General features: G+C 46.9%; 1 protein-coding gene across 3 annotated transcripts in view; it reads right to left on the reverse strand.

Moving 5' to 3' along the window:
- PDE2A (phosphodiesterase 2A) overlaps window positions 1–17,480 on the reverse strand; it is a 379,843-nt gene that overhangs the window by 112,837 nt on the left and 249,526 nt on the right. For all 3 annotated transcript variants that reach the window (XM_028725795.2, XM_077926826.1, XM_077926827.1), the window contains one exon: window positions 537–626. In XM_028725795.2, coding sequence (XP_028581628.2) covers window positions 537–626 — 90 coding nt within the window. The remainder of the gene's footprint in view (window positions 1–536; window positions 627–17,480) is intronic.

Here is a 17,480-nt window from a genome sequence, read left to right on the forward strand (position 1 = left end):
TCTAGGCAGACTGGGACCTGTTGAGATTTCTATTCCACCTTAAGGAACAGACGTGTGGAATTGTTACATGTCACATGTCTGTTTACATTCCAGCACAGTATGCTGGGAACTTCTGTTGTGTATAGCTTTTGCTTTTCCCGTTCTCTCTGAGACGACATGAGAGAGAGACGACATGTTTCTTTGTCCTGATTTATGATTAATAAATCTGTAGTTGTAGTATGCTTCCACAAGCCTCACACCTATTCTGTGTGTGCAGTTCTCTCTGCTGATAGCGTGCCCTGGCTTTGAAGCCCGGGTCACCGATTTACGTCAGAGTACGGGCCGACGGATGGAGACGGCATAGCTGGGGCTTGCCAGCTGGCCTCCCGGCCCTCTGCATGTCGACAGGACCTACACCTGAAAACTCAATTTCTGTCAAAAGGGAGCCCCCTCCTCCCTCTGGCCAGTTCAGCTGCACAGATGAAGCTGGAAGGGGAAAGAAGTTGCTGTCCTCGGGCCAACCCCCTCCTAAAATAAAAACTGACTGCTCTACTTACCACTTTGGGGAGCACCGAGGCGATGGCATCTTTGATGACTTCCCGGAGGCTGGAGACATCAATGACAGAGCCCAGACTCAGCAAGGCATCCTGGGAGAAAGGGGAAAACAGCAGGAGCTTTAGCACAGGAGAACTGCCCTGCCGGTTCAAAGACCCATCCATTCTTTATTATTTTTAAGAATTATTCATTTATTGCACGTCTATCCCGCTTTTTTCACCAAGAAGCTCCAGGTGGAGTCTATGGTTCTTCTCCCCCACCAATTTAATCCCCACAATGACCATGTGAGATAGGTTAGCCTGAGAAGCAGTGACTGTAGATATTTCTGATCTGGCAACCAATGCATCTCTTTGCTTTCACATAGTACATCAGAAGACGAGTCTAAAAAGTCTGGGACACACATTTTCACGGCCCTCTAGCAGCTGTGGTGGCTCATTGGCCAAAAGGAATGTATTTAGCCTTAAGTCTGGAAGTGTATGGGACGCAGGTGGTGCTGTGGTCTAAACCACAGAGCCTCTTGGGCTTGCTGATCAGAAGGTCAGCGGTTCAAATCCCCATGACAGGGTGAGCTCCCGTTGCTCTGCCCCAGCTCCTGCCAAACTAGGAGTTCGAAAGCACGTCAAAGTGCTAGTAGATAAATAGGTACCGCTCTGGCAGGATAGTAAACGGCTTCCATTTTGAGATTCCCTATTGTATTGGGGCTTGCGCTTTCAGTTTTTGGTTGTCAAACGTTTCAGAAGTCGAACGGTATTCCAGAATGGATTCCATTCTACAGCTGATGTTTGACTGTACAGTGGTACCTCGTTTTATGGACTTAATCCATTCCGGAAGTCCGTTCTTAAACCAAAACCATTCTTAAACTGAAGTGTGCTTTCCCTAATGAGGCCTCCGGTTGCTGGTGCCCTTCCACCATTTGGCTTCCGTTCTTAGACCGAGGTAAAGTTCGCAAACCGGGACACTACTTCTGGTTTCGCGGAGTTCGTAAACCGAATCGTTCGTAAACAGGACTTTTCGTAAACCGAGGTACCACTGCACTCGATTCTGACCAAACCAGACTTCCTTGAGCACAATACACATAAGGAGGCATAGTCAGAATCAAGCAGAGAATCGAGTCTCAGGGACTCTGCTCTCCATTTATGTTGATTTTACACCTTGGCCTTTTCCTCTCCAGAAGATGTCCTGCAAAGCAGTGGGTAAATGCAAAATTGCTGTGCTGCCTTATCCAAATATGATGGCATGTTTGCCCAGTCCCTGGCTATGACGCTCAGCCTACGCTGTCCCAGAAGGGGATCTGAGTTCATCAGTGTTGCCAGCGCTGGTTCGGGGCCTTGTTATCAGTCCCCACAAGTGGATGACAACCTCCTGCTGAATCCTGCTCTCCACAGAAAGGCCACGCTGGGGTTTGATCCCAAAGCACAACATTCCCCTCTAAAAGGAAACTGTTACAAAATGCCACCAGAGACACTCCCATCACAAATCCGCCTAGCCCTGATGGACAGAATTACACTGTATTAATCACAATCTCCGCTTACATGCAGGGAACAAATAAATGAAATAAAACTATTGTATTTATCAAATGCAAACTCAAAACAGCGGAAGCTGCCCTATGCGGAGCCAGACCTACTGCCCCATCTAGCTCAGCAGTGCCTGCGCTGACTGGTAGCAGCTTCACACAGTTTCAGACAGGGAGTCTCTCGCAGATGCCGCTGGGGATTGAACCTGGGACCTTTTGCATGCAAGGCGAATGCTCTGCCACTGCGCTACGGCCCTTGAATTTCTCCTCCACCTCTAAACATGTCTGAGGTTCGGCTTGGAATTACGAATCGGAAACCAAAGAACAACCTCTGCCTGCCTCTAGCTTGCAGAGGACAGTTATTACTTTTCATTTTCCGGTACTGACTTCTTATTTCTCCTTTTCTTTTCTCTCTCTCTCTAGTTTATAAGCACCGAGAGCCTGCAGGAACTAAAAGAGAAAGGGGCGGGGGATTGCTGTTCAGTGCGGTTTTATTTCTCTTTGCACACAATGTCCCCAAATCAGCATCTTTGGCTTCTACCAGAGATCCTCTCACTGGCTGTGGCATTTCAGCCACAGAGAGTGTGATTGGTGGTGTTGCAACAGCACACGAGATTCTTACAGGCGTTTTATCAACGGCAACATAAAAAATTGTGAGTCCGTAATGCTAACTCTCTCGGTTAGCATCTGCCAGTGATGAACAGGGACTGAGAGGTGGGATAACAGAGGACCAGGAGAAACAGCCACACAAACCCACAATGATAGAGAATAGTAACACTTTGCTGGGTTTGGGATTTGTTGATGCATTGCATTCATATTCCGTCTTTCCTCCAGGGAGCTCAAGGTGGTGTGTGCTATCCTTCCCTGCCCCCTCCACCCCCATTTGACCCCCACAACAGCCCTGTGAGGTAGGTAAGGCTGCATGGCCAAGTGGGAGGATTTGAACTCTGGACTCCCAGGTTCTCTAACCACTGCACCATATTGGCTGCACACATGCCATACATTTAAAACAGCCCTGCAAAGAATAATGGGAACTCTAGTTTACCCACCACAGTGCTACAGTTCCCAGGATTCTTGGGGGGCACACTTTATTCTGTGTCCAGGGCAGCTGTCTCCCAGCTCCATCTGGTACGCCAGCTGAGACCCTATCTGCCCACGGACTGTCTCACCAGAGTGGTGCATGCTCTGGTTATCTCCTGCTTGGACTACTGCCATATGCTCTACGTGGGGCTACCTTTGAAGGTGACCCAGAAACTGCAACTAATCCAGAATGCGGCAGCCAGACTGGGGACTGGGGGTGGCTGCCGAGACCACATAACACTGGTCTTGAAAGACCTACATTGGCTCCCAGTACGTTTCCAAGCACAATTCAGTGTTGGTGTTGACCTTGAAAGCCCTAAATGGCCTTGGTCCAGTATACCTGAAGGAGCATCCCGATCGTTCAACCTGGACACTGAGGTCCAGCTCCGAGGACCTTCTGGCGGTTCCCTCCCTGCGAGAAGTGAGGTTACAGGGAACCAGGCAGAGGGCCTTCTCTGTGGTGGCGCCCTCTGCCATCAGATGTCAAGGAAATAAACAGCTATCTGACTTTTAGAAGACATCTGAAGGCGGCCCTGTTTAGGGAAATTTTTAATGTTTGATGTTTTAGCATGTTTTTAATATTCTGTTGGGAGCAGCCCAGAGTGGCTGGGGAAACCCAGCCAGATGGGCGGGGTATAAATATTATTATTATTATTATTATTAAAATATTTGGAGTGTAGCGCTCAGTCTTTCATGCTGTCCTCTTCCTCTCAGCGCTAGGAGTCACTATTTAGCTGGGGAGTGACTGGAGGAGAACATCCCTGCTTTGAGATGCTGGAGGTGCACATGCAGATCCCTAGCAAAGCGATTTTTGAAAAAAATCTTGATTTGTTAACAACAAAAACCTATCAAAAAGAAAGAAAACAAAGAATCAGACATTTGAGCCATAAAGCGTCAGAGCTTGGAAGGACAAAAGTCGAAAGACAGCGCGCAGCATAGAGTATTAACTTGTACAAAGATTCCCTTCTCAAAGAATAAAGAAATACAAAAATGGAAGCATTATCCACCTGTGAGTTCATTATTGTGAATAAAGGTTCTATGTGGTCTTAAATGAGCCAGGCATTTGCTTCTGCTGTGGACACTGAGTGACCGTGTGCCGCATTTTGGTACTGTATAAGAAATGAATCCATGCCATTAAAAAAGAAAAACCCAGTCGTTCAAGCCCTGCTCTCTGGAGACATTTAGTCATTGAGATATATTTTCAAAAGGGGCAATTTGCCAAACCCTTGAATGCCTGCAATCTAAATTACTGATATTAAAGGTAAAAAAAAACACCACCGTTTTGCAAGGAATGGACTAACCCAGGCAAAGTGCGCTAATGGAGATCGGCTTTTCAGAGGTGGCCTCACTCTGACCCACAAGGGGGCAGGGAGGGCTCTCTCTTTCCTGCCCTGCTTAAAGGATTGCAGAATGGTTTAATAGAGTACGGGACAAAAATATCTCTCGAGGGACTTCTACTGAAACCAGCAGGCACAATGGTGGGGGGACTTGACTGGATCCAGTCCGGGAAGCAACATTCAATGGCTTTGAGCTCATCAGTGATATCCGTGTTTTCTTGGCTAGGGGAGGAATTCCTTCTAGAGTGGAGTGTGATTCTGAGACCTGGGAGAACCCACACTGCAGCGCCCCCACGACCGATGGCCAGACAGGGAACTGCAGCAAAGGTCAAGTGACCCAGATCACCAGTTGGGATCTTCTCTTCTCTCTCTCTCAGGGCCGGATTTAGGTTTGACGAGGCCCTAAGTTGCTGAAGGTAACGGGGCCCTTTATATGTCCAGCTGTCCTTTGTCAACAACAAATGGTCACTGTTTTTTGTGTTGAATACATGCTAGATGGTAATTCATGGACCTAGTAGGTATCTCAAGCCATTTGCACATAACAAAATATGTATTTTATCAAAGTCATTGTTGAACTGAAATGCATGCAGGCACCCTATATATAGAAATGAGCAAACCATATAGATTTTATAGCTTATAAATCTTATATTTTGGAAATGAACATCCAGGTTTTTTTCCATTTAAATTTTTTTAGGGCCCCCAAGAGAGTGGGGCCCTAAGCTATAGCTTGTTTAGCTTATATGTAAATCAGGCACTGATCTCTCTCTTTCGCTCTCTCTTTCATGGACATCCAATGTAGCTGAAGATTTAGGGGAGATAAAATGAAATGCTTCTTTACACAGTACAGGGTCAAACTGTGTGACTCGCTTCTGCAGGGGTCAGTGATGGCTTTAGAAGAGGATTACCAACTTCTGGAAGCCCCAGGAGAGGAGAGATGCTCTTGAGCTGCTGCTCGCTTCCCCATTGAGGCACCAGGATGCTGGACTAGGTGAGCCATTGGTCTGATCCAGCAAGCTATTCTTATGCTTTTAAGCTGCCCATGTGAACTTCAACAGGTGCAAGGTTAAGGACAATAAGAGCCCCACTCTATTCTGCCTTGCTCAGGTGCGAACTGGAATCCTGTGCCTACTTCTGGGGACCCCAGCTGAAGAAGGATATTGACAAGCTGGAAGGTGGGCAAAGGAGGGCGACCAAGATGATCCAAGGGTCTGGAAACTGAGCCTTATTGAGGGAGTATGTGAAGACAGAGAGGGGACCTGATAAAGGTAAAGGGTAAAGGGACCCCTGACCATTAGGTCCAGTCGCAGACGACTCTGTGGTTGTGGCGCTCATCTCGCTTTATTGGCTGAGGGAGCCGGCGTACAGCTTCCGGGTCATGTGGCCAGCATGACTAAGCCGCTTCTGGCGAACCAGAGCAGCACACGGAAACGCCGTTTACCTTCCCGCTGGAGTGGTACCTGTTTATCTACTTGCACTTTGACGTGCTTTCGAACTGCTAGGTTGGCAGGAGCTGGGACCGGGCAACGGGAGCTCACCCCGATGCGGGGATTCGAACCGCCGACTTTCTGATCGGCAAGTCCTAGGCTCTGTGGTTTAACCCACAGCGCCACCCGCATTGATAGCCATCTTCAAATATCTGAAAGGCTGTTGGACGGAGGAGGCTTGCTTTCTGCTACTCCACAGGGGAGGACCTGAACCCAGAGGTCTCAAATGAGGGGAAAGGAGATTTCAGACAAGCATTAGGAAGAACCTTCTGGTGACAAGAGCTGTTAGACAGAGGAGTGGACTCCCTCAGGAGGTTCCTCTCCTCTCCTTCCTCAGAGGTTTTTAAGCGAAGGTCGGGTGGCCATCTGTCAGGGATACTTTTCACTGTGGTTATCGTATTGTAGCGGGTTGGACTAGATGACCCTCAGGGGTCCCTTCCAACTCTAGAATGCTGTGATTCTACAAGCTCATCCCCCCCCCCCAAAAAAATATCTGACAGCTGCTGCTGTCTCTTTTGAGAAGGTTACTAGGAAAGCTGACAGGCATCAGAGAGAAAGATTGAGAGGGACTATACAAATTGGAACACATTCCATGCACAAAGGAGAGGGCATTGCATGGGTGGGGGGCGGCTCCCCCCACAGCTGGAGAGGGCATTTTCTTACGTCTACGCTTGCCCCGACCTTTTGCCTTTGCGTGGAGCTGCTGTTGTTTGTTCCCCAGCTGTGATTGATGCTGTGCTATTGTGCCCTCCGAAAATGTCACCGCGGGAGCACTGCGAGATCAGCAATGCTGGCAGATTGAAATCGGAGCCGGGAGCCGATGTGCCCATCATGGCCGGGAATCGGTGCAGATTACTAAGGAGCCGCCATGTACAACACTAGCACCCCTATAAGGCTGCCGGGGAGTCTCAGGGCACCCCATGGCAACCCGAGCGAGACCCCTCCCGACACAGATTATATCAATAACTACATCAGTATGAACAGATCTACACAAATCTATTTAATGTGCCTAATTCAGGTGAGAAACACAGAATGGAAGGGTCCCTTAGGGAGCTATTTGGGTTTTTATTTTTGTGGGATGTGAAACACAAGAGCAGTCAAGTACAACATCCCTAGAGTGGACATAAAACGGGATGTCTAGACCAGCTAGTCAGAACTTCCTGTTTCTCCTGTCTGGGACAGACTTCCTGTGCATGTGACTAGAGGAGGGCGTGGCATCACTTGTGCAGGTAATGACAAAAGCACAGGGCAGGGCAGCCATCTCTATTTGACTACATGCATCGAAGAAGCAACATCTGCTTAGCCAAAGATGCTCTCTTGCCTTCCAGCCAAGAGAGGACATAGGGACTACCTCCTTATGAGATAGTTTCCAGGTGTATGTTACTTTTCTAAGCTAAGTCTGCCTTCTGGGATCCAATTGTGAACAGAATGTGAGTGAGTAAACTCTTTTTATACTTTTATAGAAGACGGTGTCGTGTCTTATCTTTTATGAGGGAATAAGGGGGAAATACCAGAACAGGTATTAGAGAGGCTTTAGCGAGCCTGAGCAAACGCATCCGCTGCGAGTTTAAAAAGGGGAATGTTACTCTGCTAAACTGTGGAACTTGTTAACACAAGTTGGAAAGGCTGTAATCAAACAATATATCCTCTCCTGCATCCCTGAACATCCCCACAATTTTGGCAGAGCTCACCCAAACGGCCAGGGGTGCTTTGAAAAGGATCTTGGTTCTTTTTCACTCCCTTTCCAACTCTGCCATCCAGTCCGCTTAGCTTGCATCCCTTTCCCGAAGATGGAGGTTCCTGTCACGACTGCCAGCTGTCGAAAGCGCCATCCTCCATGAATCTGACCAACCCCCTTTGAGAGCCATCTAATCTATCATCCATCTTCTGCAGATGAACTATGGCTGTATCCACAACTGGTATTCAGAAGTATTCACTGCCTCTGTCCGTGGAGGCACAGCTTAGCCCTGATGTCCAGCAGCCATCCCTAGCCCTCTCCTCTTCCATGAATTTGTCCAATCCTCTTTTAAAGTTGGTGGCCATCGCTGCCTCCTGTGGCAGCGAGTTCCATAGTTTAACAATGTGCTGCAAGAAGGAGGACTCCCTTTTATCTGCCCTGAATGGTCCAACAATCAGCTTCGTGGGATGCCCACTAGTTCGAGTGTTATGAGAGAGGGAGAAAAACTTTTCTCTCTTCACTTTCTCTCTGCCATGCATAATTGTATCTTATTCTTTGGTGATCACTCATAGCCAAGTAAGATTGTCTTCCATAAACACGGTTTTAATAATGAGTCCATAAGTGACTGTGGAAGCCAATTCTGGATCCATGCGTCCTTCCACAGTCGGGACATTGGTTTCTGGGCGGGAGTTGATAATGGTGAGGGTTTGCCAAGCGTGCCTTCCTCTTAGCATGTTTCTCCCTTGCGTCCTGAGTTCGAGTGTTTTCAAAGCCCAGGACACCTTTGGTAAAGGCTGTTCTCCAACTGGAGCGCTCACAGCCCAGTGTTTCCCAGTTGTACAGTGTTTATACTACATTTTTTAAAGATTTGCCTTGAGACAGTCTTTAAACCTCTTTTGTTGACCACCAGCATTACGCTTTCCATTTTAAAGTTTGGAATAGAGTAGCTGCTTTGGAAGACGACAATCAGGCATCCACACAACATAACCAGTCCAACAAAGTTGATGTTGAAGAATCATTGCTTCGACACTGGTGATCTTTGCTTCTTCCAGTACACTGGCATTAGTTCACTTGTCTTCCCAAGTGATGTGTTAAATTTTTCAGAGACACCGTTGATGGAATCTTTCAAGGAGTTGGAGATGGCGTTTATAAGTGGTCCATGTTTCACAAGCATACAGTAAGGTTAGTAGTACAATAGCTTTGTAAACAAGCATTTTGGTTTCCCTGTGAACGTCCTGGTCCTCAAACACTCTGCACTTCAATTGGGAGAAAACTGTACTCACAGAGCTCAGGCGATGCTGGATTTCAGCATCAACAGTGTGACGTGGTAGCTAAAAAAGCCAATGCAATTCTGGGCTGCATCAATAGGAGTATAGCATCTAGATAAAGGGAAGTAGTAGTGCCACTGTATTCTGCTCTGGTCAGACCTCACCTGGAGTACTGTGTCCAGTTCAAGAAGGACACTGACAAACTGGAACGTGTCCAGAGGAGGGCAACCAAAATGGTCAAAGGCCTGGAAACGATGCCTTATGAGGAACGGCTAAGGGAGCTGGGCATGTTTAGCCTGGAGAAGAGGAGGTTAAGGGGTGATATGATAGCCATGTTCAAATATATAAAAGGATGTCATATAGAGGAGGGAGAAAGGTTGTTTTCTGCTGCTCCAGAGAAGCGGACACGGAGCAATGGATCCAAACTACAAGAAAGAAGATTCCACCTAAACATTAGGAAGAACTTCCTGACAGTAAGAGCTGTTTGACAGTGGAATTTGCTGCCAAGGAGTGTGGTGGAGTCTCCTTCTTTGGAGGTCTTTAAGCAGAGGCTTGACAACCATATGTCAGGAGTGTTCTGATGGTGTTTCCTGCTTGGCAGGGGGTTGGACTCGATGGCCCTTGTGGCCTCTTCCAACTCTATGATTCTATGATTCAATGTCGGCCCTTGTGGAAAGATAACTGCCCAGGTAGAAGAAGCGGTTGACATTTTTCCAACGTTATATAAGCTTCTAGCGTGTCACCTCTTTCTCCCTTACTCAAATGCTGCAGCTTTTCACTCCACCTCCTTGAGCATTCTGTTTGCCCTTTTCCAACTCTCTGCCACCTCCGTTTTGAGGAGAGGCGACCAGACCAGATCTATCATGGGCACCCAAAAACAGCCTTGCTGCTTCCTTCTGCACTAGCTGCAGCTTCAAGGGCAGTGCTGCATATTGCAATGGACCCACATCCCCTTCTCAAGAGGCGCTGCTCTCTCTGTGTGAATTAGACCCCATCTGACAGAGTCCGCCCCAGCGAGCGTCACCCGAAGTTCTCCGCTGACAGTGCACACCGCTTAAGGCAACCGCTAATTTTTTAAGACGCTTGGATGAGACCGAATCCAAAATGTACCTTTTGCATTTTGAATATTTACTGGAAGGTTGTAACTCTCCAACTCCCCATACTCCTCGACGCACGCAGGATGCAATATTCATAGGACTGGCAAAGAGTGCAAGAGCAGGTAACCACACTTGAGTTGGAGAGGGAGTGAAATAGAACCAGGCTCCTCTTTGGAAACAGGTCGGCAGGTTTGGGGGGGGGCATATATACAAATTACACACTAAGGAACTGCTGAGTGTTGCGTCTCAGGCCTAAATCGTGCACATTAAATTGATTTGTGCGTATGTGTTCAGACTGTAATCATCTGCTTCTGATATGAGGTGGAGGAGATTTAATTGCTGTTTTCCCTGCAAATCCCCCCTCCCTTTATTTCTTTTGTCACATTGTGCAACAGTGAACTCAGATGCTGACAGGATTGGAGCCATTGCGGGTCCAGGGGGAAGCAAAAGCATTCTAAGGGGAACCTCGAGGTTTGCAGTACAATAAACAGTAAAAAAACAAACCCACCTAACTGTGCACTGTGTGAAGAAGGTCTTAATTTTATCTGAATCTTTTTTTTTTAATTTGTTTTTTTTATTCATTTTTCATTACCAGACGATGACAGGGAAAAAACAAACAAACAAACAAACAAACAACATAAAAAGAAAGAATGAGGTAACAGTCACATATCAAAAACAAACAAGACCATAAACCAAATCCCAACCCCCAAACCAACCAACACACAAACATTACAAACTTCCCTTCATCTCGGTTTTGGGTTATATGCATATTTAATTCAATCTGCAGTTTTTCATTATAAAATATCTACGCGTCGCAAGAGTTATATTACACCTACTGTGATTTTTATATCTCTAGAATTTGTTTCTATATATGTTATAAATCTAGACCATTCATCAATAAACTTTCTCCCTTTTTGCTGTCTAATGTTCTGCGTCATTTTTGCCAACTCCATATACTCAAACAATTTGATAATTTTATCTGAATCTTATATGCTTAATAAAGTATTTATTAAGAATGCCGCTAGGTCAACTGTGTGATGCAGCAGCAAAAAAAAGCTAATGCTATTCTAGGCTGCATCAACAGAAGTCTAGTGTCCAGATCAAGGGGGGAAAATAGTACCACCATATTCTGCCTTGGTCAGACCACACCTGGAAGACTGTGTCCAATTCAGGGCATCACAATTTAAGGAGGATGTTGACAAGCTGGAATGTGTGCAGAGGAGGTCAAGGGACTGGAAACAAAGCCTTATGAGGAATGGTTGAAGGAACTGGGTCTGTTTAGCCTGGAAAAGAGGAGACTGAGAGGAGATAAAATAGCCACCTTCAAATATCTCAAGGGCTGTCACATGGAAGAGGGAGCGTGCTTGTTTTCTCCTGCTCTGGAGGGTAGGACTCGAACCCATGGCTTCAAGTTACGAGAAAGGAGATTCTGACTACACATAAAGAAAAACTTTCTGACAGCAAGAGCTGTTCGAAAGAGGAACAGTCTCCCTCGAGAGGTTGTGGACTCTCCTGACATGGAGGTCTTTAAGCAGAGATTGGACGGCCACCTGTCGTGGATGCTTTAGTTGAGAGTCTTGCATTGCAGGGCGTTGGACTAGATGACCCTTGGGGTCCCTTCTAACTCTACAATTCTATGATTCATTGGCCCTTTGGGAAATTTTGCAGGGGTGCAAATCCTGCTTGAATTCTCCACCAGCAGCAGAGTCCCAGATGAAGCTCCACTCAGCAATTATTCCTTCCTTAAAAGGCTGCTCCATGCCTATCCATTTGCAACCGTCCTCCTTTTCTAGGTTGGGTGCAATGACCCGTGCATTTATTCTTACTGCTCCCTGTCGAATCTTGTGCATTAACAGCCTACGACCTTGACTCCAGAGCTGCCTCTCCACACAGTGAGACGTCATTGGTGAGCTCCATCAGATGCAGAGTTAGGAATGCCGTGAACAACGGGCTAAGTTGTCGTAGCTGAGATGAAAGCAGGGGTTATCAGGCTGGCCTCCAACGGAGAGGAACTGGCAGTCAGCCGAGCTTGGCAAGGCAAGAGGGCAAGGGCCTCCCAGTATCCCCACAGAAGTCTCACGGCTGGGCTGGGCCAGGGGCTTTTTCATACAACATAAGAACATCAAAAAAGGGACGCGGGTGGCGCTGTGGGTAAAACCTCAGTGCCTAGGACTTGCCGATCGCATGGTCGGTGGTTCGAATCCCCGCGGCGGGCTGAGCTCCCGGCTTTTGGCCCCAGCTCCTGCCCACCTAGCAGTTCGAAAGTAGATAAATAGGTATCGCTTTATAGCGGGAAGGTAAACGGCGTTTCCGTGTGCGGCGCTGGTGCTGGCTCACCAGATGCCGCTTAGTCACGCTGGGCATGTGACCCGGAAGTGTCTCCGGACAGCGCTGGCCCCTAGAGTGAGATGGGCGCACAACCCTAGAGTCGGACACGACTGGCCCGTACGGGCAGGGGTACCTTTACCTTTAAGAACATCAAAAGAGCCCTTAAATGATCAGGCTAGCAGCCCATCAAGTACAGTATCCTGTTCTCACGGTCGCTGATCAGATGCCCATTATGGGAAACCAAAACCACTAGAATGCCTATATTACACAAATCCATATGATTTGGAACCATGCACAGCTGATGAAGCCCCTTGTGGCGAAAGAGGGGAATATCCAGGAATCATTGCCTTGTCTACCTGTGCCAGCATCTACCAGTGCCAGTTTCTTATGTCCAACAACCTTATCATCTTCATTAGACACATGCAAGTCTATTTCATGGCACTCTTCTAAGGAATACGTCAGAGAGAAAAATACAAGAGAAGATGAAGAAATTAGAAAAGAACGCACTATGGGAATGACAAAATAGGAATCTCATTTTGTACATACAGTGGTACCTCAGGTTAAGAACTTAATTCATTCTGGAGGTCCATTCTTAACCTGAACCTGTTCTTAACCTGAAGCACCACTTTAGCTAATGGGGCCTCCCGTTGCCACCGTGCCGCCATCATGCGATTTCTGTTCTCATCCTGAAGCAAAGTTCTTAACCCGAGGTACTATTTCTGGGTTAGCGGAGTCTGTAACTGAAGTGTCTGTAACCCGAGGTACCACTTGGACTTGGTGGTTAACTGAATAAGCTACATTTTAATATGTTAGGTCATGATGTTGATTTTGACATTATGAGAAAAAGTAAAGGGACCCCTGACCAATAGGTCCAGTTGCGGCGCTCATCTCGCTTTACTGGCTGAGGGAGCCGGCGTACAGCTTCCGGGTCATGTGGCCAGCATGACTAAGCTGCTTCTGGCAAGCCAGAGCAGCGCACGGAAACACTATTTACTTTCCCACTGGAGTGGTACCTATTTATCTACTTGCACTGTGTGCTTTCAAACTGCTAGGTTGGCAGGAGCAGGGACTGAGCAACGGGAGCTCGCCCCGTCGTGGGGATTCGAACCACTGACCTTCTGATCGGCAAGTAGTTTCTAGTAAATAACTTTACAATTGTTATTATACAGCCTATTACGTTTACGTCATTATGGGAAACCAGCAAGCAGGATTCAAGCACAGGAACAGCACCCTCCCCTCCTGTGGTCTTTGGCAACTGGGGTTCAGAGGCATCGCTGCTTCTGACTGTGAAGGCAGAGCAAAAGTCATTGCACTTAGTAGTCATCGATAGCCCTCTCCTCTTGTCTTGTCCTCTTATAAAGCCAGCTGGCCTGGTGGTCGTCACTCCGTCCTGTGGGAGGGAGTTTCGCAGTTTAACTATGCACTTTCCTTCATCAGTTCCGAATCTTCCAACAAATATGAGTTAGGGGAAAATATTGCAAGCAGATCTATCCTTGGCTACTAGCCAGAGTAACCCAAAGGGCAACTGTCAACATTTCAGCTTTGCAGGCATAATGACAGAGGGCGGATGTACTGATCTTTCCCTGTTCGTAAGACTTCCTGGGGACTCTCCTGTCTGCCTGGCCGCTGTGGGTGGAGAGAACAACGAGCCAGGAAGGCAGGCCTGTCACATTTGTCCTCTTCCTGGCAAATTGTTCGTCTTGAACTTGCAAATTTGCCATTATTCATGAATTATTCCCTCATTTGCAATGTCACACAATCTGCCATTCTGTCACAGGGTGTTTTCTTTCCTTCTTTCCCTATTCCTTCTCCCTGTTTTCTAGCCCTCTTTAGGCTTCTGTCAGCTCTTCCTTGACGTCTCTCAAGCCAAGGTGGGAACTCTCAGGATGTAGTTTGTTTGAATTTAAGATCCACAAACTGTTTCAAAAGGACTGGAACAAATTTATATTTTACATGAAAGAAAATTGTAAACATCTGAAAACGTTTGTAGGCTTGAAATGAAATGTTTTGTAATGTATACATAAGGAACTGATTTACCGATAACAAGGTGAAATACTACAATATGATAGAAGGTAAATAAGTGATTATAGAAATGCTAAGAATATGGACAAACAGAGCAAAGCAGAGACATCACCTTGCCGACAAAGGTCCGTATAGTTAAAGGTATGGTTTTCCCAGTAGTGAGGTATGGAAGTGAGAGCTAGACCATAAAGAAGGCTGATAGCCAAAGAATTGATGCTTTTGAATTCTGGTGCTGAAGGAGACTCTTGAGAGTCCCATGGACTGCAAGATTATCAAACCTCTCCATTCTGAAGGAAATCAGCACTGGAAGGACAGATCGTGAAGCTGAGGCTCCAATACTTTGGCCACCTCATGAGAAGAGAAGACTCCCTGGAAAAGACCCTGATGTTGGGAGAGATGGAGGGCGCAAGGAGAAGGGGACGACAGAGGACAAGATGGTGGGACAGTGTTCTTGAAGCTACAAACATGAGTTTGACCAAACTGCAGGAGGCAGTGGAAGACAGGAGTGCCTGATGTGCTCTGGTCCAGGGGGTCACGAAGAGGCGGACACGACTAAACGACTAAACAACAACAAGAAGAATATAGAAAGACGTGTAGAAGTCAGAAAGAGGGAGGGAAGGGGGTCGATGCTCTTATAGAGTAATGTATTAAGCTATAGAATTATGCAACAAAATGTGAATATGATAAAAGTGGAAACCTCAATAAAAATTATTTTTTAAAAAAGAAACTTTGATGTCTCTCAAGCCAAGGTGGGAACTCTCAGGATGTAGTTAGTGTTTGGATTTAAGGACTGTAACTGCGCCAAAATTCCCCAGAAGGTAATTTTCTGAGCTGATTCATCCAGCTCCTCAATGCCAAACTGTTCCGACTACCCCCAAAGAATATTCCGCAAAATGCCCCCAATGTCACAGAATGGTAGAGTTGGAAGGGGTTCCCAAGTGTCATCCAGTCCAACCCCTTGCAATGAAGGAATCGCTGCATGCAAAAAGGCTGGAGAATTCGGGGAGGTCACATTTGTATGGCAGGATTCGTTACAGGTGCTGCTACAGCAAAGCCCACACGCCGGTTGTTGTTTTTCACTCGCCAGCCCATCTCCAAGTCACTCACTCCCACCATTGGCGGGAATGCTGTGATGTCTTGGCATGCTCACAAACACCCCAACTGCTCAGGACAAAACTGCCAGAAAAAGAATACAGTGTACAGTGGTGCCTCACAAGACGAATGCCTCGCAAGACAAAAAACTCGCTAGACGAAAGGGTTTTTTGTTTTTTGAGCTGCTTCGCAAGACGATATTCCCTATGGGCTTGCTTCGCAAGACGGAAACGTCTTGCAAGTTTGTTTCCTTTTTCTTAACACCGTTAATACAGTTGCGACTTGACTTCGAGGAGCAACTCATAGAACGCGGTGTGGTAGCCTTTTTTGAGGTTTTTGAAGACTTTGGTGATTTTTGAAGCTTTTCCAAAACTTTCCCGACACCGTGCTTCGCAAGACGAAAAAAATCGCAAGACGACAAAACTCGCGGAATGAATTAATTTCGTCTTGCGAGGCACCACTGTACCTCTGAATGTGAATGGGATCCGTTCTGAAGCGCTGTTCACATCCTGAAGTGAACGCAACCCGCGTCCGTGCATCTGCGCGTGCGCGGGTCACAATTCGCCGCTTCCACGCATGTGTGTGATGTCATTTTGAGCGTCTGCGCATGCCCGAGTGGTGAAACCCAGAAGTAACGCTCTCTGTTACTTCCGGATTGACGTGGAGCACAACCCGAAAATATTCATCCTGAAGCTACTTCAGCCCGAGGTATGACTGTACTTGCAAAGAGTTCGTACTTTGTGCGAGAGGCATGAAAGTTGGGTGAGGTGGTGTTTATGCATGCGTGCGTGTGGTGGGGACTAATTTCACACAACTGTGGGGTCAGAAGATTATTTACTAACTTACTTTTTATAAAAAAAAACCTTATATTCTACCATTCGTCTTATGACCTCAGGGCAGTGTACAAGGTCAAAACAGTCAAGGTAATCAGTAAAAATAGAATTATGGAATCACAGACTCATAGAGTTGTAGAAATCTCAGCTAAAGCATCCATGGAAGATGGCCTTCAGCCTCTGCTTAAAAACCTCCAAGGAAGGAGAGCCCACCACTTTCCAAGAGAGACCGTCAAATGGCTCTTCCCGACGTTTAGTCAGAATCTCCTTTCTTGTAACTTGAAGCCACGGGTTCGAGTCCTACCCTCCGGAGTGGGAGAAAGCAAGCTTGCTCCATCCTCTGTATCCCAGCCCTTTCGATGTTTGAAGATATCTCCTCTCAATCTTCTCTCTAAACATACTGAATCACATAATACAATTGAATAAAACACCAGCTCTCTGTAAAATACCACTAATCAGGCCAATGTCTTAATTATAAACCGCCTGTGGAAAAAAGAGAGGATTTCAGGCAGCACCCAAGGGTTAGCAGAATTTGTGCCAGCTGAATCTCCAGGGAGCGGATTTCATAACTGGGTCACTATTGCTAGAAGGTCACAGATCCTGCTGAGGAGGTTCTCCCCAGCAGATCTCGAATCATGGGAATTTATCCAGGGGGAAGAGCTCTCTTATTTAAATGGGCCCTGAGGCATCCAGGGCTTTATATCAGCAGAATAGTTTGTGGACAGGTAGGAAGACGGAGAGCTGAGAAGCCAGAACTCTCGGTTTTGCTTTAGAAGGGTCAAATTGTCCTTGAAAGTGCCTTAAAATCACATCTGCTGGAAAGGAAGCCCTGCTGAATTCAACAGGACTAATGCACTCAGGTAAGCGGGGTCAGGATTGTGACGTAAGACCTCTCCATCCTTGCTGACACCTGTTTTGCAGCTTTCCATTTGTTGCCCAGGAAGCGTCAGGTGGGAGAGAAAGTGGCGGCTGCAGGCAAAATGGGAGCCTCCTTCTCCCAAAACACACATTGACATTCTCCTTTGCATACGCCTGCCCAGAAGCTATTTTCTCCAGCAATGATAACAGCTGGCAGGTGACGTGGCTCTGATATGCATTATGTAAGACAGCTGCAGAGAGAGAGAGAGAGAGAGAGCGCAAGAGGTGACAGGATGAAAAGCTGGCCAATCAGATAACTCCAAAAGCCCACAAATAGGGTGACAAGAAAGCATTTG

The sequence above is a fragment of the Podarcis muralis genome, chromosome 4, assembly GCF_964188315.1.
Source record: "Podarcis muralis chromosome 4, rPodMur119.hap1.1, whole genome shotgun sequence".
In the NCBI taxonomy this organism is placed as follows: Eukaryota; Metazoa; Chordata; class Lepidosauria; order Squamata; family Lacertidae; genus Podarcis; species Podarcis muralis.